The sequence below is a fragment of the Bombina bombina genome, chromosome 2 (assembly GCF_027579735.1).
Source record: "Bombina bombina isolate aBomBom1 chromosome 2, aBomBom1.pri, whole genome shotgun sequence".
NCBI classification, from domain to species: domain Eukaryota; kingdom Metazoa; phylum Chordata; class Amphibia; order Anura; family Bombinatoridae; genus Bombina; species Bombina bombina.
In genome coordinates, this window is record NC_069500.1 from 272,998,626 (window position 1) to 273,023,881 (window position 25,256).

General features: G+C 42.4%; 1 protein-coding gene across 1 annotated transcript in view; it reads left to right on the plus strand.

Moving 5' to 3' along the window:
* DCP2 (decapping mRNA 2) overlaps window positions 1-25,256 on the plus strand; it is a 201,060-nt gene that overhangs the window by 83,254 nt on the left and 92,550 nt on the right. The window contains exons 5-6 of the mRNA XM_053701546.1: window positions 7,083-7,235; window positions 15,661-15,773. Coding sequence (XP_053557521.1) covers window positions 7,083-7,235; window positions 15,661-15,773 — 266 coding nt within the window. The remainder of the gene's footprint in view (window positions 1-7,082; window positions 7,236-15,660; window positions 15,774-25,256) is intronic.

A 25,256-nucleotide genomic window follows, 5' to 3' on the forward strand; every position in this document is an offset into this window, starting at 1 on the left:
ATATGAGTGGGAGGGGCCTATTTTAGCGCTTTTTTGCGCAGTTAAAATTACAGACAGAGACATTCAGCTTCCCTCAGCAGTCCCCTGCATGCTTTAGGACATCTCTGAAGGGCTCAAAAGGCTTCAAAAGTCATATATTGAGGAAGGTAAAGCCACAGTGGAGCTTTGGCAGTTGTTGTGACTGTTTAAAAAACGTTTTTTTCAATTTGTTAATCCGTTTTTTGTATTAAGGGGTTAATCATCCATTTGCAAGTGGGTGCAATGCTCTGCTAACTTGTTACATCCACTGTAAAAATTTCGTTAGTTTAACTGCCTTTTTTCACTGTTATTTCAAATTTTAGCAAAATTTGTTTCCCTTAAAGGCACAGTAACGTTTTTTATATTGCTTGTTTAACTTGATGTAAAGTGTTTTCCAAGCTTGCTAGTCTCATTGCTAGTCTGTATAAACATGTCTGACATAGAGGAAACTCCTTGTTCATTATGTTTAAAAGCCATGGTGGAACCCCATATGAGAATGTGTATTAAATGTATTGATTTCACTTTAAACAATAAAGATCAGCTTTTATCTTTGAAAAATTTATCACCAGAGGATTCTGGCGAGGGGGAAGTTATGCCGACTAACTCTCCCCACATGTCAGACCCTTTGACTCCCGCTCAAGGGACTCACGCTAAAATGGCGCCAAGTACATCAAAGATTACTTTGCAGGACATGGCGGCAATCATGGATAATACCCTCTCAGCGGTATTAGCCAGACTGCCTGAATTCAGAGGAAAGCGCGATAGCTCTGGGGTTAGACGTAGTACAGAGCGCGCAGATGCCTTAAGGCCCATGTCTGATACTGCGTCACAATATGCAGAAGCTGAGGAAGGAGAGCTTCAGTCTGTGGGTGACATTTCTGATTCCGGAAAACCTTATTCAGATATTTCTACTTTTAAATTTAAGCTTGAGAACCTCCGTGTATTGCTTGGGGAGGTGTTAGCTGCTCTGAATGACTGTGACACAATTGCAGTGCCAGAGAAATTGTGTAGACTGGATAAATACTATGCAGTGCCGGTGTGTACTGATGTTTTTCCAATACCTAAAAGGTTTACAGAAATCATTAATAAGGAGTGGGATAGACCCGGTGTGCCGTTTTCCCCCCCCTCCTATTTTTAGAAAAATGTTTCCAATAGACGCCACCACACGGGACTTATGGCAGACGGTCCATAAGGTGAAGGGAGCAGTTTCTACTTTAGCAAAGCGTACCACTATCCCTGTCGAGGACAGTTGTGCTTTTTCAGATCCAATGGATAAAAAATTAGAAGGTTACCTTAAGAAAATGTTTATTCAACAAGGTTTTATCCTGCAGCCCCTTGCATGCATTGCGCCTGTCACTGCTGCTGCTGCGGCGTTCTGGTTTGAGTCTCTGGAAGAGGCCTTTCAGACAGCTACTCCATTGACTGAAATACTTGACAAGCTTAGAACACTTAAGCTAGCTAATTCTTTTGTTTCTGACGCCATTGTTCATTTGACTAAACTAACGGCTAAGAATTCTGGATTCACCATCCAGGCGCGTAGGGTGCTATGGCTTAAATCTTGGTCAGCTGACGTGACTTCAAAGTCGAAATTACTTAACATTCCCTTCAAGGGGCAGACCCTATTCGGGCCTGGTTTGAAGGAAATTATTGCTGACATTACTGGATGTAAGGTTCATACCCTTCCTCAAGACAGGGCCAAATCAAAGGCCAAACAGTCTAATTTTCGTGCCTTTCGAAACTTCAAGGCAGGTGCAGCATCAACTTCCTCTGCTACAAGACAAGAGGAAACTTTTGCTCAATCCAAGCCGGGCTGGAAACCTAACCAGTCCTGGAACAAAGGCAAGCAGGCCAGAAAGCGTTCTGCTGCCTCTAAGACAGCATGAAGGATTGGCCCCCTATCCGGTAACGGATCTAGTAGGGGGCAGACTTTCTCTCTTCGCCCAGGCGTGGGCAAGAGATGTTCAGGATCCCTGGGCGTTGGAGATCATATCTCAGGGATATCTTCTGGACTTCAAAGCTTCCCCTCCTCAAGGGAGATTTCACCTTTCGAGATTATCTGTAAACCAGATAAAGAAAGAGGCATTCTTACACTGTGTGCAAGACCTCCTAGTTATGGGAGTGATCTGTCCAGTTCCACAATCGGAACAGGGACAGGGTTTTTATTCAAATCTGTTTGTGGTTCCCAAAAAAGATGGAACCTTCAGACCCATTTTGGATCTAAAGATCTTAAATTCCTCAGAGTTCCAGCGTTCAAAATGGAAACTATTCGGACCAACCTACCTATGATCCAGGAGGGTCAGTACATGACCACAATGGACTTGAAGGATGCTTACCTTCACATACCGATTCACAAAGATCATCATCGGTTCCTAAGGTTTGCCTTTCTGGACAGGCATTACCAATTTGTGGCTCTTCCCTTCGGGTTAGCTACAGCTCCCAGAATCTTTATATAGGTTCTGGGATCGCTTCCGGCGGTCCTAAGACCGTGAGGTATATCAGTGGCTTCTTATCTGGACGACATCCTGATACAGGCGTCAAGCTTTCAGATTGCCCATCACATACGGACATAGTTCTGGCATTTCTCAGGTCACATGGGTGGAAGGTGAACGAGGAAAAGAGTTCTCTATCCCCACTCACAAGAGTCTCCTTCCTAGGGACTCTGATAGATTCTGTAAAAATGAAGATTTACCTGACAGAATCCAGGTTATCAAAGCTTCTAAAATCTTGCCGTGTTCTTCATTCTATTCCGCGCCCTTCGGTGGCTCAGTGTATGGAAGTAATCGGCTTGATGGTAGCGGCGATGGACATAGTGCCATTTGCGCGACTACATCTCAGACCGCTGCAACTATGCATGCTCAGTCAGTGGATTGGGGATTACACAGATTTGTCCCCTCAACTGAATCTGGACCAAGAGACCAGGGATTCTCTTCTCTGGTGGCTATCTCGGGGCCATCTGTCCAAAGGTATGACCTTTCGCAGGCCAGATTGGACAATTGTTACGACAGATGCCAGCCTTCTAGGTTGGGGTGCAGTCTGGAAGTCCCTGAAGGCTCAGGGATCGTGGACTCAGGAGGAGTCTCTCCTTCCATTAAATATTCTGGAACTAAGAGCGATATTCAAGGCTCTTCAGGCTTGGCCTCAGTTAGCAACTCTGAGGTACATCAGATTTCAGTCGGACAACATCACGACTGTAGCTTACATCAACCATCAAGGGGGAACGAGAAGTTCCCTAAAGATGTTAGAAGTTTCAAAAATAATTCGCTGGGCAGAGATTCACTCTTGCCACCTATCAGCTATCCATATCCCAGGTCTAGAGCACTGGGAGGGGGATTTTCTAAGTCGTCAGACTTTTCATCCGGGAGAGTGGGAACTCCATCCGGAGGTATTTGCACAACTGATTCATCGTTGGGGCAAACCAGAACTGGATCTCATGGCGTCTCGCCAGAACGCCAAGCTTCCGTGTTTGGTATGCAGATCTAGTGGACATGTCATCCTTTCCACCATGGTCTCTGCCTCTGAAACAGGACCTTCTACTTCAGGGTCCTTTCAACCATCCAAATCTAATTTCTCTGAGGCTGACTGCTTGGAGATTGGACGCTTGATTTTATCAAAGCGTGGCTTCTCCGAGTCAGTTATTGATACCTTAAGACAGGCACGAAAGCCTGTCACCAGGAAAATTTACCATAAGGTATGGCGTAGATATCTTTATTGGTGTGAATCCAAGGGTTACTCATGGAGTAAGGTCAGGATTGCTAGGATATTATCTTTTCTCCAAGAAGGTTTGGAAAAAGGATTGTCAGCTAGTTAAGCGTCTGGCAGATGTTCCAGACGTTCAGGCATTTTGTCAGGCTTTAGTTAGAATTAAGCCTGTGTTTAAACCTGTTGCTCCACCATGGAGCTTAAACTTGGTTCTTAAGGTTCTTCAAGGATTTCCGTTTGAACCTCTTCATTCCATAGATATCAAGCTTTTATTTTGGAAAGTTCTTTTTTTTGGTAGCTATTTCCTTGGCTCGTAGAGTCTCTGAGCTATCTGCCTTACAATGTGATTCTCCTTATCTGATTTTTCATACGGATAAGTTAGTCCTGCGTACCAAACCTGGGTTCTTACCTAAGGTGGTATCTAACAAGAATATCAATCAAGAGATTGTTGTTCCATCCTTGTGTTACACAATCTGGACGTGGTCCGTGCTTTAAAGTTTTACTTACAAGCTAATAAAGATTTTCGTCAAACATCTGCTTTGTTTGTTGTCTACTCTGGACAGAGGAGAGGTCAAAAGGCTTCGGCAACCTCTTTTTCTTTTTGACTAAGAAGCTTAATCCGCTTAGCCTATGAGACTGCTGGACAGCAGCCTCCTGAAAGGATTACAGCTCATTCCACTAGAGCTGTGGCTTCCACTTGGGCCTTTTAACATGAGGCTTCTTTTGATCAGATTTGCAAGGCGACGACTTGGTCTTCGCTTCATATTTTTTCAAAATTTTACAAATTTGATACTTTTGCTTCTTCGGTGGCTATATTTGGGAGACAGGTTTTACGGGCAGTGGTTCCTTCCATTTAAGTTCCTGCCTTGTCCCTCCCTTCATCCGTGTACTTTAGCTTTGGTATTGGTATCCCACAAGTAATGGATGATCCGTGGACTGGATACACCTTACAAGAGAAAACACAATTTATGCTTACCTGATAAATTTATTTCTCTTGTGGTGTATCCAGTCCACGGCCCGCCCTGTCATTTTAAGGCAGGTAATTTTTAAATTTAAACTACAGTAACCACTGCACCCTATGGCTCCTCCTTTCTCGGCTTGTTTTTGGTCGAATGACTGGCTATGACAGTTAGGGGAGGAGCTATATTACATCTCCTGCTGTGGGTGTCCTCTTGCAACTTCCTGTTGGGAATGAGAATATCCCACAAGTAATGGATGATCCGTGGACTGGATACACCACAAGAGAAATAAATTTATCAGGTAAGCATAAATTGTGTTTTTTACCTAAGGTAGTTTCTAACAAGAATATCAATCAAGAGATTGTTGTTCCATCATTGTCCTAATCCTTCTTCAAAGAAGGAACGCCTTTTACATAATCTGGACGTGGTCCGTGCTTTAAGGTTTTACTTACAAGCTACTAAAGTTGTTCGCCAAACATCTACACTGTTTGTTGTTTACTCTGGACAGAGGAGAGGTCAAAAAGCTTCGGCAACCTCTTTCTTTTTGGCTTCGGAGCGTAATACGCTTAGCCTATGAGACTGCTGGACAGCAGCCCCCTGAAAGGATTACAGCTCATTCTACTAGAGCTGTGGCTTCCACCTGGGCCTTTAAAAATGAGGCTTCTGTTGAACATATTTGCAATGCGGCGACTTCGTCTTCGCTTCATACCTTTTCAAAATTTTACAAATTTGATACTTTTGCTTCTTCGGAGGCTATTTTTGGGAGAAAGGTTCTACAGGCAGTGGTTCCTTCCATTTAAACCTGCCTTGTCCCTCCCTTCATCCGTGTACTTTAGCTTTGGTATTGGTATCCCACAAGTAATGGATGATCTGTGGACTGGATACACCTTACAAGAGAAAACATAATTTATGCTTACCTGATAAATTTATTTCTCTTGTGGTGTATCCAGTCCACGGCCCGCCCTGTCTTTTTAAGGCAGGTCTAAATTTTAATTTAAACTACAGTCACCACTGCACCCTATGGTTTCTCCTTTATCGGCTTGTTTCGGTGGTATGACTGGATATGGCAGTTAGGGGAGGAGCTATATAGCAGCTCTGCTGTGGGTGATCCTCTTGCAACTTCCTGTTGGGAAGGAGAATATCCCACAAGTAATGGATGATCCGTGGACTGGATACACCACAAGAGAAATAAATTTATCAGGTAAGCATAAATTATGTTTTTCTGTCTCCGTCCAGTGGTGACAGCAATCCCAGAGGGGAGATACAACTCGCACCCCTCCCCATATTAGTTTAGTGACAATAAAGTCCTGAAGGGGCGATATAGGAGTACGATATAGGAGTATGTGGTCAAGACCCCATGCCAAGCTCTTGTTTCTCCTTGCAATGTTATAAATACTCTGTCAACCCAGCCTCAAAAGTTTATCTTTTGGCTCCGTCCCCCCACTCCCCTTTTCCCCTTCCCCCTTATACCTTTGAGCTTACTCCGTAAGCAAAGGAAAATAAATCCTATAGAAATTTTGTTTCATATTACTAAGGGTCCAAGAGCTACTCTATAAGGCTGTATTTGTTACATGACCCGTATTATACCCTCGAACCACTATATAATATCATCACAGGTCCAAGAGTGACCGTTATCTGCTACATGAGGCGTAATTGTATCTAGTTTATCTTTATGCTTTGCTTTAGCGGTAAATGATAAGTCTACATTGCCTTACAAACGGCGACTAAATATATATATAAAAAGGTTAGATGGAAAATATATAGGTTGACTATCAAGAATTGCGTTTTGCATTTCACGATATTCTAGTTTATTTATAAATGTACAAATTGTACATTGGCGATATGTTGTTGTATCACTTGGATGCTACTGTTAAGACATATGCTTATGTCAATAATTGCATTCCAACCTTACTAATGTTTATACACTGTATTACCGCAATAAAAACAAACAAACAAAAAAAACCATAATGTTTTACTGAAGCAACCTTTTAAAAGCTATTGTAATACAGCATTTATAAAATAAAAGATCCAGAGTAACCTAGTACAGAAATTCCCGGCTATTATACAGTATATGTCTTGTGGTTTTATTGACCGTGCTTTTAGCTTGCACGCAGAGTCTTAAAGGTCTTCGAGCTGTTCTACTGATGTAGAACGTCAGGTGTTTTACTGTAATAGCAGATCCTAAGATTACTGATATTATTATCTTTATGGAACGTGATCATTATGGCAATCTAAAAACCAGGTAACATTTTCATATTAGAGCTTATTAAAATATGAGGGTCAATTTGGCATCTAGTTTCTGTTTAGTCCTGTTCTTTAAATGAGAAATATTTCCAAGTTATAAAAATGGACTTCCATTTCTATTCGTGAAATCTACTTATTTTATTTTTAAATATATATTTTTAGGTATTTGAAGAAACAGGCTTTTGTATCAAAGATCGCATGTGCAATGAGGATTTCATTGAACTGAGGATAAATGACCAGCTTGCTCGTTTATATATCATACCTGGTGTCCCTAAAGATACAAACTTTAATCCTAAAACAAGACGAGAAATCCGGGTAAGTTAACTTCACTGTTCAGGTCCATGAAATATATAAATATATATTTTTTTAACATTAGTTACAATAGTTATTGTAGCTATATCGGTCTGGTGATGTAGCAGCTGATGTGTTCTCAGTTGGAATTACATTTATTTCCGACAAAAAGAAAAATAAGTTGTTGGCATTTTTTGATGCATAGTTGAAATAAAAATGAAAGGTCTTTCTGTTAGTCGTTGGAATGTTAATTGGTTCCCTCCCTTATCCATTCTATCAGGTTTATTTAGGCATCCGGAATGACTAGTACATTATTTACCGGTATATTTTAATTTAAACTAAAATCAGGCTCATCAGTGAAAACTGATTACTGTACATAAGCTTAAAGCCTAAAACAACAACTTCTCAGAAGAGTATAATACAGGTACATATTCCAAAACCCAATTTTTTTTCACAAATATAATAAAATAAAATAAAAAATTAGCAAAAAATACTATTTTCCCTGCCTGTAAGTCATAAAGTTATTAAAAAATGATGTAAAACTATATTTAGATTGCAGATATAAGCTGTATTATGACGTAAATATTGCCTAAATGACATAAGATGTTGTTGTTTACACTTGATCCTATCCCATCTCCAAACTGTCCTATTTTAAAGATCCAAATATTCCAAAATCCAAACCTTTTCCGTTCCCAAGCAGTTTGGATAAAGGGTTGGGGGGAGCTGTAATGGACCCTTATCCTTAGCCTCCAGGCTCTGCTTTTTACCAGCTATCCGACTTTCATGTAACCTTTAAAGGGACAGTATACTGTAAAATAGTTTTTCCCTTAATGTGTTTACAATTGCTTTTTTTACCAACTGCAGAGTAAAAAATGTATGAAAATTAGCTTTTTAAGGTTTATTTCTGTATATTAAAGCTCTGATTTTGTGTTTTGAAGCCACAGCCTAATAAAATAGGTTGAGCTTGTAGGTATAATCAGATCTCATTACTGTATCACATTGTGTACTTATACCTGCTTCTTTATCTTATATCTGTCCTTAAAACAATCACCAATACTTTGAGAGAACAATGGAAAATCAACATTTTATTACCTTATCTCTGCTTTATCACACTGGAAGTGTAATTTCTTCTGCTGGCTGTGTTTACAAATCTTATCTATAGCTGGTACGCGCGGCCACAAACTTTCAGAATAGGTGGGGATACCACATGCTAAATTAACAATTTCAAATGCCAATATAAGGGTAAAGGAGCTACTTGTAAACAATTTAATACACTCCAGCAGGTAAAGTGGATCATTGGGAACAAATTAAAGGGGAGAACATTTTTGAGTAAACTGTCCCTTTAAGCTACTTAAGCTAGTAATAATATAACGCTTGGGTATATATTTTTCTCTTGTTAAGTGTGTTCAGTCCACGGGTCATCCATTACTTATGGGATATATTCTCCTTCCCAACAGGAAGTTGCAAGAGGATCACCCAAGCAGAGCTGCTATATAGCTCCTCCCCTCACATGTCATATCCAGTCATTCTCTTGCAACCCTCAACAAAGAAGGAGGTCGCGAGAGGAGCTGGAGTTTTTACTTATCTATTCTTCAATCAAAAGTTTGTTATTTTAAATGGCACCGGAGTGTGCTGTTTTTCTATCTCAGGCAGTATTTGGAAGAAGAAACTGCCTGCGTTTTTTTTCTATGTTCTTAGCAGGCGTAACTAAGATCCACTGGCTGTTCTCGACATTCTGAGGAGTGGGGTAACTTCAGAAACTGGGGATAGGATGCGGGGTCCTCCGCAAATGAGATGTGCAGTACTTTATTTTCTGGGAATGGAATTGACTAAGAAAATACTGCTTTTACCGTATGATGTAAGTACAGCCTTAAATGCAGTAGTGGCAACTGGTATCAGGCTGATAAATGTATGCGCAGTCGAGTTATTTTCTAGGGACTAGAATTTGACTGAGAAAATACTGTTAAAACTGAAATAATACTTAAGCCTTATCTGCAGTGGTAGCGACTGGTAGCAGGCTTAGTGATAACTTTGCGTGACATTGGAAAATGTTGTTTTTTAATAAAACGTTTACTGGCATGTTATTCATTTTTGTGAGGTACTTTGGTGATAAATCTCTTTGGGCATGATTTTTTTCCACATGGCTAACATATTTTTCTGCATGGAAACCGTTATATCAGGGCTCCCACTGTTGTGATATGAGTGGGAGGGACCTTGTTTGTTTTAGCGCCTTGTTGTGCAGTTAAAATTCTAGCACAGTCTTCCTGCTTCTTCCTCCTTGATCCAAGACGTCTCTAGAGAGCTCAGGGGTCTGCAGAATTCATTTGTGAGGGAGGTAATCAGTCACAGCAGATCTGTGACAGTGTGCTTGACTGTGATTAAAAGCGTTAAATCTTAATTGATATCTGTTTTATCCGTTTTGGGTATTGAGGGGTTAATCATCCTTTTGCTAATGGGTGCAATCCTCTGCTAATAATACACTTCTTGTTAAGAATTGTTTAATTATATCTGTATTTTTGAAGCGCTGCAGCGTTTTTTATATTGCTTGTAAACTTATTGAAAGTGATTTCCAAGCTTGCTAGTTTCATTGCTAAGTCTGTTTAAACATGTCTGATTCAGAGGAAACTGTTTGTTCATCATGTTCAAAAGCCAATGTGGAGCCCAATAGAACGATGTGTACCAATTGTATTGATATTGCTTTGAATAAAAGTCAATCTGTACCGATAAAGAAACTATCACCAGACAACGAGGGGGAAGTTATGCCGCCTAACTCTCCTCACGTGTCAGTACCTGCGTCTCCCGCTCGGGAGATGCGTAGGATTGAGACGCCAAGTACATCTAGGCCCTTACAAATCACTTTACATGATATGGCTAATGTTATGAAAGAAGTATTATATAATATGCCCGAATTAAGGGGCAAACGCGATAGCTCTGGGTTAAGGACAGAGCGCGCTGATGACACGAGAGCCATGTCTGATACTGCGTCACAATTTGCAGAACATGAGGACGGTGAGCTTTATTCTGTCGGTGACGGTTCTGATCCGGGGAGACCGGATTCAGAAATTTCAAATTTTAAATTTAAGCTTGAGAACCTCCGTGTGTTACTAGGGGAGGTATTAGCGGCTCTGAATGATTGCGACACGGTGGCAATTCCAGAGAAATTGTGTAGGTTGGATAGATACTATGCGGTACCGGTGTGTACTGACGTCTTTCCTATACCAAAAAGACTTACAGAAATTATTAGTAAGGAGTGGGATAAACCCGGTGTGCCTTTTTCCCCTCCCCCGATATTTAGAAAAATGTTCCCTATAGACGCCACCACACGAGACTTATGGCAGACGGTCCCTAAGGTGGAGGGAGCAGTTTCTACGTTAGCCAAGCGTACCACTATCCCGGTGGAGGATAGCTGTGCTTTCTCAGATCCAATGGATAAAAAATTAGAGGGTAATCTTAAGAAAATGTTTGTTCAACAGGGTTTTATATTGCAGCCTCTTGCATGCATTGCGCCTGTCACGGCTGCAGCGGCATTCTGGTTTGAGTCTCTGGAAGAGGCGATTCGCACAGAGCCATTGGATGAGGCTTTGAGCAAAGTTAGAACCCTTAAGCAAGCTAATGCGTTTGTTTCAGATGCCGTAGTACATCTAACCAAACTTACGGCTAAAAATTCCGGATTCGCCATACAGGCGCGCAGAGCGCTCTGGCTTAAATCCTGGTCAGCGGATGTAACTTCCAAGTCTAAGCAACTTAACATTCCTTTCAAAGGGCAGACCTTATTCGGGCCCGGCTTGAAGGAAATTATTGCTGACATTACGGGAGGTAAGGGCCACGCCCTTCCCCAGGACAGGGCCAAACCAAAGGCTAAACAGTCTAATTTTCGTGCCTTTCGTAACTTCAAGGCAGGAGCAGCATCGACTTCCTCCGCTCCAAAACAGGAAGGAACTACTGCTCGTTACAGACAGGGTTGGAAAGGCAACCAGTCATGGAACAAGGGCAAGCAGGCCAGAAAGCCTACTCCCGCCCCTAAGACAGCATGAAGACAGGGCCCCCTATCCGGAGACGGATTTAGTGGGGGGCAGACTTTCTCTCTTCGCCCAGGCTTGGGCAAGAGATGTGCAGGATCCCTGGACGTTGAAGATTATATCTCAGGGATACCTTCTGGATTTCAAAACCTCTCCTCCACAAGGGAGGTTCCATCTTTCGAGGTTATCGACAAAGCTAGTAAATAGAGAGGCATTTCTACAATGTGTACAAGACCTCTTAATCATGGGAGTGATCCACTCAGTTCCACGATTGGAACAGGGACAAGGATTTTACTCAAATCTATTTGTGGTTCCCAAAAAAGAGGGAACCTTCAGACCAATCTTGGACTTAAAGATCGTAAACAAATTCCTAAGGGTACCATCGTTCAAGATGGAAACCATTCGAACCATCCTACCCATGATCCAAGAGGGTCAATATATGACCACAGTGGACTTAAAGCATGCTTACCTTCATATACCGATTCACAAAGATCATTTTCGGTACCTAAGGTTTGCCTTTCTAGACAGGCATTACCAGTCTGTGGCTCTTCCCTTCGGGTTAGCCACGGCCCCGAGAATTTTTACGAAGGTTCTGGGCTCACTTCTGGCATAGCGGTGGCTCCGTACCTAGACGACATTCTGATACAAGCGTCAAGTTTTCAGAATGCAAAGTCTCATACAGAGATAGTTCTAGCATTTCTGAGGTCCCATGGGTGGAAAGTGAACGTGGAAAAGAGTTCTCTGTTACCACTCACAAGGGTTCCTTTTCTAGGGACTCTTATAGATTCTGTAGAGATGAAGATTTACCTGACGGAGTCTAGGTTATCAAAGATTCTCAATGCTTGCCGTGTCCTTCATTCCGCTCCAAGCCCATCAGTAGCTCAGTGCATGGAGGTAATCGGCTTAATGATCGCGGCAATGGACATAGTGCCATTTGCGCGCCTGCATCTCAGACCGCTGCAACTATGCATTCTCAGTCAATGGAACGGGGATTACTCAGATCTGTCCCCTTTGCTAAATCTGGACCAGGAGACCAGAGATTCTCTTCTCTGGTGGTTGTCACCGGTTCATCTGTCCAAAGGAATGACCTTTCGCAGACCAGATTGGACGATTGTAACAACGGATGCCAGCCTTCTAGGCTGGGGAGCAGTCTGGAATTCCCTGAAGGCTCAGGGATCGTGGACTCAGGAGGAGAGACTCCTCCCGATAAACATTCTAGAATTAAGAGCAATATTCAATGCTCTTCTAGCTTGGCCTCAGTTAGCAAAACTGAGGTTCATCAGATTTCAGTCGGACAATATCACGACTGTGGCTTACATCAATCATCAAGGGGGAACCAGGAGTTCCCTAGCGATGTTGGAAGCCTCGAAGATAATTCGCTGGGCAGAGTCTCACTCTTGCCACCTGTCAGCGATTTACATCCCGGGCGTAGAGAACTGGGAGGCGGATTTCCTAAGTCGCCAGACTTTTCATCCGGGAGAGTGGGAACTTCACCCGGAGGTATTTGCTCAACTGATTCGTCGTTGGGGCAAACTGGATCTGGATCTCATGGCATCTCGCCAGAACTCGAAGCTTCCTTGTTACGGATCCAGGTCCAGGGACCCGGGAGCGGTGCTGGTAGATGCATTAGCAGCCCCTTGGGTTTTCAACATAGCTTATGTGTTTCCACCATTTCCGTTGCTACCTCGACTGATTGCCAGGATCAAACAGGAGAGGGCATCGGTAATTCTGATAGCGCCTGCGTGGCCACACCTAGTGGACATGTCGTCCTGTCCACCATGGTCTCTTCCTCTGAGGCAGGACCTTCTAATTCAGGGTCCTTTCAACCATCCAAACCTAATTTCTCTGAGGCTGACTGCCTGGAAATTGAACGCTTGATTCTATCAAAGCGTGGGTTTTCGGATTCGGTTATTGATACATTAATACAGGCTCGGAAACCTGTGACCAGAAAAATTTACCATAAGATATGGCGTAAATATTTATATTGGTGCAAATCCAAGAGTTACTCATGGAGTAAGGTTAGGATTCCTAGGATATTGGCTTTTCTACAAGAGGGTTTAGAAAAGGGTTTATCCGCTAGTTCGCTAAAGGGACAGATTTCAGCTCTGTCTATTCTTTTACACAAACGTCTGGCAGAGAATCCAGACGTCCAGGCCTTTTGTCAGGCTTTGGCTAGAATTAAGCCTGTGTTTAAAGCTGTTGCTCCTCCGTGGAGCTTAAACTTGGTTCTTAAAGTTCTTCAGGGTGTTCCGTTTGAACCCCTTCATTCCATTGATATTAAGCTTTTATCTTGGAAAGTTTTGTTTTTGATGGCTATTTCCTCGGCTCGAAGAGTCTCTGAGTTATCTGCCTTACATTGTGATTCTCCTTATCTGATCTTTCATTCAGACAAGGTAGTACTGCGTACTAAACCTGGGTTTTTGCCTAAGGTTGTTTCTAACAGGAATATCAATCAAGAGATTGTTGTTCCATCATTATGTCCTAATCCTTCTAAGAAGGAACGTCTTTTGCATAATCTGGACGTGGTCTGTGCTCTGAAGTTCTACTTACAGGCAACTAAAGGTTTTAGACAAACTTCTTCTCTGTTTGTCGTTTACTCTGGACAGAGGAGAGGTCAAAAGGCTTCGGCTACCTCTCTCTCTTTTTGGCTTCGTAGCATAATACGTTTAGCCTATGAGACTGCTGGACAGCAGCCTCCTGAAAGAATTAAAGCTCATTCCACTAGAGCTGTGGCTTCCACCTGGGCCTTTAAGAATGAGGCCTCTGTTGAACAGATTTGCAAGGCTGCAACTTGGTCTTCACTTCATACTTTTTCCAAATTTTACAAATTTGACACTCGCTTCTTCGGAGGCTGGTTTTGGAAGAAAGGTTCTACAGGCAGTGGTTCCTTCTGTTTAATGTTCCTGCCTTGTCCCTCCTATCATCCGTGTACTTAGCTTTGGTATGGGTATCCCATAAGTAATGGATGACCCGTGGACTGAACACACTTAACAAGAGAAAACATAATTTATGCTTACCTGATAAATTTATTTCTCTTGTAGTGTGTTCAGTCCACGGCCCGCCCTGTCTTTTTAAGGCAGGTTCTAAATTTTAAAATTATAACTCCAGTCACCACTGCATCTTATAGTTTCTCCTTTCTCGTCTTGTTTCGGTCGAATGACTGGATATGACATGTGAGGGGAGAAGCTATATAGCAGCTCTGCTTGGGTGATCCTCTTGCAACTTCCTGTTGGGAAGGAGAATATATCCCATAAGTAATGGATAACCCGTGGACTGAACACAATACAAGAGAAATAAATTTATCAGGTAAGCATAAATTATGTTATTGCAGTAGTGACCATTAGCTTTATCTGTGTATACAGTGAAGGCCACTTGTGTAGAGGTTGAGCAGTGTGACCTGTGTATTTGTGCCTTTATGCTGAAGGCATGTTGAAGCTAGACTCATGACTGGGTACTTTGTGGTTCTGGTTATAATCTATAACTAGTTATCTCCTTTTTGAAATTTTATGCTGTGTTATCTTGCATATATGTTTATCTTTTGGTAGTATCTGACATTTTGTGGCAGGAAAGTTATTAGTGAAAAGGAGGGCTTTTATATTTTGTATGTTTATCAGCACCCCCTTTTAAAAAGAAAAAGGAGGGAGAAGTGAGTTAAGATAAAGAAATTCTGGTACACAAAGGCTACAAACCCAGAGCTTTAACATCTTCTAAATATTTGTATATAAATATGCAAAGACCCTTGTCTGCCCCCCAAAATTATAAGGGTTGTATTTTTTTTCATTATTTTTTTTTTATTTATCTTAAAATCTGAAATTCATTTTTTAGCGTGTGTGTGTCATTAGCAAGATACATAATTCTCAAAATGTAGACTAATGTTTTAAAGGAACATTTTTTTTCCTTTATTGAAAAGAGGACATTTTATGCAGTGTTGGTTTTGGTTTGTTTTAAAAAATGACTTTCTTTGCTGAGTGAAGACCTAAAACCTTTGGGGAAAAAAAAGTACAGGTGATACCTCTTAATGCTTTCTCGCAAGGAATACAATTGCATGCTTTTAGGACACGGAGGCCTTTTGTCAGGCAATTGGTCACAAAAGCTTGCAATTGTTTTCCTTGTTAGCACCTGTAGGCGGTTGTTTTTTATTTTTTTGCAAAAGGAGTTGTTCTTGTAATACACTGGCTAACATGATACTAACTCTTTTCTTTACTCTTTTGTTTTTGTGCTTTTGTTATTACTGTTGCCTAATACAAGTGTCCCTGTGAGCAAGCTGTCCCACTGACATGCCCTTCCTATTGGTCTCAAAATAAAAATAACCTTTTGAATAAAAAAAAAAAATATTTTATCTTGTTTAATTAGTGTTCTTTCAAATGTATGTTTTTATTTGTTTATTTGTATTGTATGTAGCTGTTTAACATGGTGTTTTTCTTCTGCAGAACATTGAATGGTTTCCGATAGAAAAGTTACCCTGCCATAAAAACGACATGACGCCTAGATCTAAGCTTGGATTGGCCCCAAACAAATTTTTCATGGTGATTCCTTTTATTAGGTAGGAAATGCTATTACGTTAACTTTAGGTTTTAGTAGCTGCTTCCTGCAATGAGAATTTAAAGATTAATTTTATTAAAGTCTAAATCAGATTGCTTTCTCCAACATAGGTGTGTCCGGTCCACGGCGTCATCCTTACTTGTGGGATATTCTCTTCCCCAACAGGAAATGGCAAAGAGCCCAGCAAAGCTGGTCACATGATCCCTCCTAGGCTCCGCCTACCCCAGTCATTCTCTTTGCCGTTGTACAGGCAACATCTCCACGGAGATGGCTTAGAGTTTTTTAGTGTTTAACTGTAGTTTTTATTATTCAATCAAGAGTTTGTTATTTTGAAATAGTGCTGGTATGTACTATTTACTCAGAAACAGAAAAGAGATGAAGATTTCTGTTTGTATGAGGAAAATGATTTTAGCAACCGTAACTAAAATCCATGGCTGTTCCACACAGGACTGTTGAGAGCAATTAACTTCAGTTGGGGGAACAGTGTGCAGTCTCTTGCTGCTTGAGGTATGACACATTCTAACAAGACGATGTAATGCTGGAAGCTGTCATTTTCCCTATGGGATCCGGTAAGCCATGTTTATTACGATTGTAAATAAGGGCTTCACAAGGGCTTATTAAGACTTTAGACTTTTCTGGGCTAAATCGATTCATTATTAACACATATTTAGCCTTGAGGAATCATTTTATCTGGGTATTTTGATATAATAATATCGGCAGGCACTGTATTAGACACCTTATTTCTTAGGGGCTTTCCCAAAGCATAAGCAGAGCCTCATTTTCGCGCCGGTGTGGCGCACTTGTTTTTGAGAGGCATGGCATGCAGTCGCATGTGAGAGGAGCTCTGATACTTAGAAAAGACTTTCTGAAGGCGTCATTTGGTATCGTATTCCCCTTTGGGTTTGGTTGGGTCTCAGCAAAGCAGATACCAGGGACTGTAAAGGGGTTAAAGTTTTAAAACGGCTCCGGTTCCGTTATTTTAAGGGTTAAAGCTTCCAAATTTGGTGTGCAATACTTTTAAGGCTTTAAGACACTGTGGTGAAAATTTGGTGAATTTTGAACAATTCCTTCATGTTTTTTCGCAATTGCAGTAATAAAGTGTGTTCAGTTTAAAATTTAAAGTGACAGTAACGGTTTTATTTTAAAACGTTTTTTGTACTTTCTTATCAAGTTTATGCCTGTTTAACATGTCTGAACTACCAGATAGACTGTGTTCTGAATGTGGGGAAGCCAGAATTCCTATTCATTTAAATAAATGTGATTTCTGTGATAATGACAATGATGCCCAAGATGATTCCTCAAGTGAGGGGAGTAAGCATGGTACTGCATCATTCCCTCCTTCGTCTACACGAGTCTTGCCCACTCAGGAGGCCCCTAGTACATCTAGCGCGCCAATACTCCTTACTATGCAACAATTAACGGCTGTAATGGATAATTCTGTCAAAAACATTTTAGCCAAAATGAACCCTTGTCAGCGTAAGCGTGGCTGCTCTGTTTTAGTTACTGAAGAGCATGACGACGCTGATATTAATATCTCTGAAGGGCCCCTAACCCAATCTGAGGGGGCCAGGGAGGTTTTGTCTGAGGGAGAAATTACTGATTCAGGGAACATTTCTCAACAGGCTGAACCTGATGTGATTGCATTTAAATTTAAGTTGGAACATCTCCGCATTTTGCTTAAGGAGGTATTATCCACTCTGGATGATTGTGAAAAGTTGGTCATCCCAGAGAAACTATGTAAAATGGACAAGTTCCTAGAGGTGCCGGGGCTCCCAGAAGCTTTTCCTATACCCAAGCGGGTAGCGGACATTGTTAATAAAGAATGGGAAAGGCCCGGTATTCCTTTCGTCCCTCCCCCCATATTTAAAAAATTGTTTCCTATGATCGACCCCAGAAAGGACTTATGGCAGACAGTCCCTAAGGTCGAGGGAGCGGTTTCTACTTTAAACAAACGCACCACTATACCCATAGAGGATAGTTGTGCTTTCAAAGATCCTATGGATAAAAAATTAGAAGGTTTGCTTAAAAAGATGTTTGTTCAGCAGGGTTACCTTCTACAACCAATTTCATGCATTGTCCCTGTCACTACAGCCGCATGTTTCTGGTTTGATGAACTGATAAAGGCGCTCGATAGTGATTCTCCTCCTTATGAGGAGATTATGGACAGAATCAATGCTCTCAAATTGGCTAATTCTTTCACCCTAGACGCCACTTTGCAATTGGCTAGGTTAGCGGCTAAGAATTCTGGGTTTGCTATTGTGGCGCGCAGAGCGCTTTGGTTGAAATCTTGGTCGGCTGATGCGTCTTCCAAGAACAAGCTACTAAACATTCCTTTCAAGAGGAAAACGCTGTTTGGCCCTGACTTGAAAGAGATTATCTCTGATATCACTGGGGGTAAGGGCCACGCCCTTCCTCAGGATCGGCCTTTCAAGGCAAAATATAGACCTAATTTTCGTCCCTTTCGTAAAAACGGACCAGCCCAAAGTGCTACGTCCTCTAAGCAAGAGGGTAATACTTCTCAAGCCAAGCCAGCTTGGAGACCAATGCAAGGCTGGAACAAGGGAAAGCAGGCCAAGAAACCTGCCACTGCTACCAAGACAGCATGAAATATTGGCCCCCGATCCGGGACCGGATCTGGTGGGGGGCAGACTCTCTCTCTTCGCTCAGGCTTGGGCAAGAGATGTTCTGGATCCTTGGGCGCTAGAAATAGTCTCCCAGGGTTATCTTCTGGAATTCAAGGGACTTCCCCCAAGGGGGAGGTTCCACAGGTCTCAGTTGTCTTCAGACCACATAAAAAGACAGGCGTTCTTACATTGTGTAGAAGACCTGTTAAAAATGGGAGTGATTCATCCTGTTCCATTAAGAGAACAAGGGATGGGGTTCTACTCCAATCTGTTCATAGTTCCCAAAAAAGAGGGAACGTTCAGACCAATCTTAGATCTCAAGATCTTAAACAAGTTTCTCAAGGTTCCATCGTTCAAGATGGAAACCATTCGAACTATTCTTCCTTCCATCCAGGAAGGTCAATTCATGACCACGGTGGATTTAAAGGATGCGTATCTACATATTCCTATCCACAAGGAACATCATCGGTTCCTAAGGTTCGCATTCCTGGACAAACATTACCAGTTCGTGGCGCTTCCTTTCGGATTAGCCACTGCTCCAAGGATTTTCACAAAGGTACTAGGGTCCCTTCTAGCGGTGCTAAGACCAAGGGGCATTGCAGTAGTACCTTACCTGGACGACATTCTGATTCAAGCGTCGTCCCTTCCTCAAGCAAAGGCTCACACGGACATCGTCCTGGCCTTTCTCAGATCTCACGGCTGGAAAGTGAACGTGGAAAAGAGTTCTCTATCCCCGTCAACAAGGGTTCCCTTCTTGGGAACAATTATAGACTCCTTAGAAATGAGGATTTTTCTAACAGAGGCCAGAAAAACAAAACTTCTAGACTCTTGTCGGATACTTCATTCCGTTCCTCTTCCTTCCATAGCTCAGTGCATGGAAGTGATCGGGTTGATGGTAGCGGCAATGGACATAGTTCCTTTTGCGCGCATTCATCTAAGACCATTACAACTGTGCATGCTCAGTCAGTGGAATGGGGACTATACAGACTTGTCTCCAAAGATACAAGTAAATCAGAGGACCAGAGACTCACTCCGTTGGTGGCTGTCCCTGGACAACCTGTCACAAGGGATGACATTCCGCAGACCAGAGTGGGTCATTGTCACGACCGACGCCAGTCTGATGGGCTGGGGCGCGGTCTGGGGATCCCTGAAAGCTCAGGGTCTTTGGTCTCGGGAAGAATCTCTTCTACCGATAAATATTCTGGAACTGAGAGCGATATTCAATGCTCTCAAGGCTTGGCCTCAGCTAGCGAGGACCAAGTTCATACGGTTTCAATCAGACAACATGACGACTGTTGCGTACATCAACCATCAGGGGGGAACAAGGAGTTCCCTAGCGATGGAAGAAGTGACCAAAATCATTCTATGGGCGGAGTCTCACTCCTGCCACCTGTATGCTATCCACATCCCAGGAGTGGAAAATTGGGAAGCGGATTTTCTGAGTCGTCAGACATTGCATCCGGGGGAGTGGGAACTCCATCCGGAAATCTTTGCCCAAGTCACTCAGCTGTGGGGCATTCCAGACATGGATCTAATGGCCTCTCGTCAGAACTTCAAAGTTCCTTGCTACGGGTCCAGATCCAGGGATCCCAAGGCGGCTCTAGTGGATGCACTAGTAGCACCTTGGACCTTCAAACTAGCTTATGTGTTCCCGCCGTTTCCTCTCATCCCCAGGCTGGTAGCCAGGATCAATCAGGAGAGGGCGTCGGTGATCTTGATAGCTCCTGCGTGGCCACGCAGGAGCTGGTATGCAGATCTGGTGAATATGTCATCGGCTCCACCTTGGAAGCTACCTTTGAGACGAGACCTTCTTGTTCAGGGTCCGTTCGAACATCCGAATCTGGTTTCACTCCAGCTGACTGCTTGGAGATTGAACGCTTGATTTTATCGAAGCGAGGATTCTCAGATTCTGTTATCAATACTCTTGTTCAGGCCAGAAAGCCTGTAACTAGAAAGATTTACCACAAGATTTGGAAAAAATATATCTGTTGGTGTGAATCTAAAGGATTCCCTTGGGACAAGGTTAAGATTCCTAGGATTCTATCCTTCCTTCAAGAAGGATTGGAAAAAGGATTATCTGCAAGTTCCCTGAAGGGACAGATTTCCGCCTTGTCGGTGTTACTTCACAAAAAGCTGGCAGCTGTGCCAGATATTCAAGCCTTTGTTCAGGCTCTGGTTAGAATCAAGCCTGTTTACAAACCTTTGACTCCTCCTTGGAGTCTCAATTTAGTTCTTTCAGTTCTTCAGGGGGTTCCGTTTGAACCCTTGCATTCCGTTGATATTAAATTATTATCTTGGAAAGTTTTGTTTTTGGTTGCAATTTCTTCTGCTAGAAGAGTTTCAGAATTATCTGCTCTGCAGTGTTCTCCTCCTTATCTGGTGTTCCATGCAGATAAGGTGGTTTTACGTACTAAACCTGGTTTTCTTCCGAAAGTTGTTTCTAACAAAAATATTAACCAGGAGATTATCGTACCTTCTCTGTGTCCGAAACCAGTTTCAAAGAAGGAACGTTTGTTGCACAATTTGGATGTTGTTCGCGCTCTAAAATTCTATTTAGATGCTACAAAGGATTTTAGACAAACATCTTCCTTGTTTGTTGTTTATTCCGGTAAAAGGAGAGGTCAAAAAGCAACTTCTACCTCTCTCTCTTTTTGGATTGAAAGCATCATCAGATTGGCTTACGAGACTGCCGGACGGCAGCCTCCCGAAAGAATCACAGCTCATTCCACTAGGGCTGTGGCTTCCACATGGGCCTTCAAGAACGAGGCTTCTGTTGATCAGATATGTAGGGCAGCGACTTGGTCTTCACTGCACACTTTTACCAAATTTTACAAGTTTGATACTTTTGCTTCTTCTGAGGCTATTTTTGGGAGAAAGGTTTTGCAAGCCGTGGTGCCTTCCATTTAGGTGACCTGATTTGCTCCCTCCCTTCATCCGTGTCCTAAAGCTTTGGTATTGGTTCCCACAAGTAAGGATGACGCCGTGGACCGGACACACCTATGTTGGAGAAAACAGAATTTATGTTTACCTGATAAATTACTTTCTCCAACGGTGTGTCCGGTCCACGGCCCGCCCTGGTTTTTTTAATCAGGTCTGATATTTTATTTTCTTTAACTACAGTCACCACGGTACCATATGGTTTCTCCTATGCAAATATTCCTCCTTAACGTCGGTCGAATGACTGGGGTAGGCGGAGCCTAGGAGGGATCATGTGACCAGCTTTGCTGGGCTCTTTGCCATTTCCTGTTGGGGAAGAGAATATCCCACAAGTAAGGATGACGCCGTGGACCGGACACACCGTTGGAGAAAGTAATTTATCAGGTAAACATAAATTCTGTTTTTTAGTTATCAGATGCTCCTTCATGTTACATTTTCTCTTGTAAGGTGTATCCAGTCCACGGATCATCCATTACTTGTGGGATATTCTCCTTCCCAACAGGAAGTTGCAAGAGGATCACCCACAGCAGAGCTGCTATATAGCTCCTCCCCTAACTGCGATATCCAGTCATTCTCTTGCAACTCTCGACAAGCATGGAGGTAGTAAGAGAGAAGTGGTAAAACGTAGTTGGTTTATTTTTTTCTTCAATCAAAAGTTTATTTTTTATTGGTACCGGAGTTGTACTATTTTGTCCCAGGCAGAAAATAGAAGAAGAATCTGCCTGTGATTTCTATGATCTTAGCAGGTTGTAACTAAGATCCATTGCTGTTCTCACACATGACTGAAGAGAGAGGTAACTTCAGCGGGGGAATGGCGTGCAGGTTATCCTGCTATGAGGTATATGCAGTTAAAATTTTCTAGAAGATGTGAATGCTAGAAAATGCTGCTGATACCAGATTTATGTAAGGTAAGCCTGAATACAGTGATTTAATAGCGACTGGTATCATGCTTACTTTCTGAGGTAATACTCTTATAGATTTACAATATAAAATGTTTGCTGGCATGTTTAAACGTTTTTATATATACTTTGGTGATAAAACTTTATTGGGGCCTAGTTTTTTTCCACATGGCTGGCTTAAATTTGCCTAGAAACAGTTTCCTGAGGCTTTCCACTGTGTTACTATGAGTGGGAGGGGCCTAATTTAGCGCTTTATTGCGCAGTAACTTTTACAGACTGAGACATCCAGCTTCCTCCAGGAGTCCCCTGAATGCTATAGGACATCTCTAAAGGGCTCTTAGGCTTTCCAAAGTCGTTTGTTTGGGAAGGTAGGCCCAAAGCAGGGCTGTGGCAGTTTGTTGTGACTGTTAAAAAAAAAAAACGTCTATCGTTTTTTTTTATCTGTTTTTTCAACTAAGGGGTTAATCATCCATTTGCAAGTGGGTGCAATGCTCTGTTAGCTTATTATACACACTGTAAAAATTTCGTTTGATTTACTGCTTTTTTTTCACTGTTTTTCAAATTCTGACAATTTGTTTCTCTTAAAGGCACAGTACCGTTTTTATTTTTTGCTTGTTAACTTGATTTAAAGTGTTTTCCAAGCTTGCTGGTCTCATTGCTAGTCTGTTTAAACATGTCTCACATAGAGGAAACTCCTTGTTCATTATGTTTAGAAACCATGGTGGAACCCCCTCTTAGAATGTGTACCAAATGTACTGATTTCACTTTAAGTAATAAAGACCATATTCTATCTTTAAAAATGTATCACCAGAGGAATCTGACGAGGGGGAAGTTATGCCGACTAACTCGCCCCACGTGTCAGACCCTTTGACTCCCGCTTGAGGGACTCGCGCTCTAATGGCGCCAAGTACATCAAGTGCGCCCATAGCGTTTAATTTACAAGACATGGCGGCGGTCATGGATAATACCCTGTCAGCGGTATTATCCAGACTACCTGGGTTTAGAGGAAAGCGAGACAGCTCTGGAGTTAGAAGAAATACAGAGCATACTGACGCTTTAAGAGCTATGTCTGATACTCCCTCACAATATACAGAAGCTGAGGAAGGAGAGCTTCTTCCTGTGGGTGATGGTTCTGACTCAGGAAAAAAGATTCAACCTGATTCTGATATGTCTACATTTAAATTTAAGCTTGAACACTTCCGCGTGTTGCTCAGGGAGGTTTTAGCTGCTCTGAATGACTGTGATACAATTGCAGTTCCAGAAAAATTGTGTAGATTGGACAAATACTATGCAGTGCCGGTGTGCACTGATGTTTTTCCAGTACCTAAAAGGTTTACAGAAATTATTACTAAGGAATGGGATAGACCAGGTGTGCCGTTCTCTCCCCCTCCTATATTTAAGAAAATGTTTCCAATAGATGCCACCACACGGGACTTATGGCAGACAGTTCCTAAGGTGGAGGGAGCAGTTTCTACCCTAGCTAAGTGTACTACTATCCCTGTCGAGGACAGTTGTGCTTTCTCAGATCCAATGGATAAAAAATTTGAGGGTTACCTTAAGAAAATGTTTATTCAACAAGGTTTTATTATACAGCCCCTTGCATGCATTGCCCCAGTCACTGCGGCTTTCTGGTTTGAGTCTCTGGAAGAGGCTTTACAGGTAGAGACCCCATTGGATGACATACTTGACAAGCTTAGAGCACTTAAGCTAGCCAATTCTTTTGTTTCTGATGCCATTGTTCATTTGACTAAACTAACTGCTAAGAATTCTGGTTTTGCTATTCAGGCGCACAGGGCGCTATGGCTTAAATCGTGGTCAGCTGACGTTACTTCAAAGTTTAAGCTGCTTAACATTCCCTTCAAGTACAAACCCTATTCGGGCCTGGTTTGAAGGAGATCATTTCTGATATCACTGGAGGAAAAGGTCATGCCCTTCCTCAGGATAGGTCCAAATCAAGGGCCAGACAGACTAATTTTCGTGCCTTTCGAAACTTCAAGGCGAGTGCGGCATCAACTTCCTCTAATGCAAAACAAGAGGGAACTTTTCCTCAGTCCAAGTCGGTCTGGAAACCTAACCAGACCTGGAACAAAGGCAAGCAGGCCAAAAAGCCTGCTGCTGCCTCTAAGACAGCATGAAGGATTGGCCCCCTATCCGGTAACGGATCTAGTAGTGGGCAGACTTTCGATCTTCGCCCAGGCTTGGGCAAGAGATGTCCAGGATCCCTGGGCGTTGGAAATTATATCCCAGGGATATCTTCTGGACTTCAAAGCTTCCCCTCCAAAAGGGAGATTTCACCTTTCACAATTATCTGCAAACCAGATAAAGAGAGAGGCATTCTTACACTGTGTTCAAGACCTCCTAGTTATGGGAGTGATCCATCCAGTTCCAAAAGAGGAACAGGGACAGGGATTGTACTCAAATCTGTTTGTGGTTCCCAAAAAAGAGGGAACCTTCAGATCAATTTTAGATCTCAAAATCTTAAACAAATTCCTCAGAGTTCCATCATTCAAGATGGAGACTGTTCGTACCATCCTACCTATGATCCAGGAGGGTCAATATATGACTACAGTGGATTTAAAGGATGCTTATCTTCACATTTCGATACACAAAGATCATCATCGGTTCCTCAGGTTTGCCTTCCTAGTCAGGCATTACCAGTTTGTAGCTCTTCCCTTTGGATTAGCTACAGCCCCAAGAATCTTTACGAAGGTTCTGGGGTCACTTCTGGCAGTCCTAAGACCGCGGGGCATAGCAGTGGCCCCTTAGACGACATCCTGATACAGGCGTCAAATTTCCAAATTGCCAGGTCTCATACGGACATAGTTCTGGCATTTCTGAGGTCGCATGGGTGGAAGGTGAACAAAGAAAAGAGTTCTCTATCCCCTCTCACAAGAGTCTCCTTTCTGGGAACTCTAATAGATTCTGTAGAAATGAGGATTTACCTGACAGAGGCCAGGTTATCAAAACTTCTAAGTTCCTGCCGTGTTCTTTATTCCACTTCTCGCCCTTCGGTGGCTCAGTGTA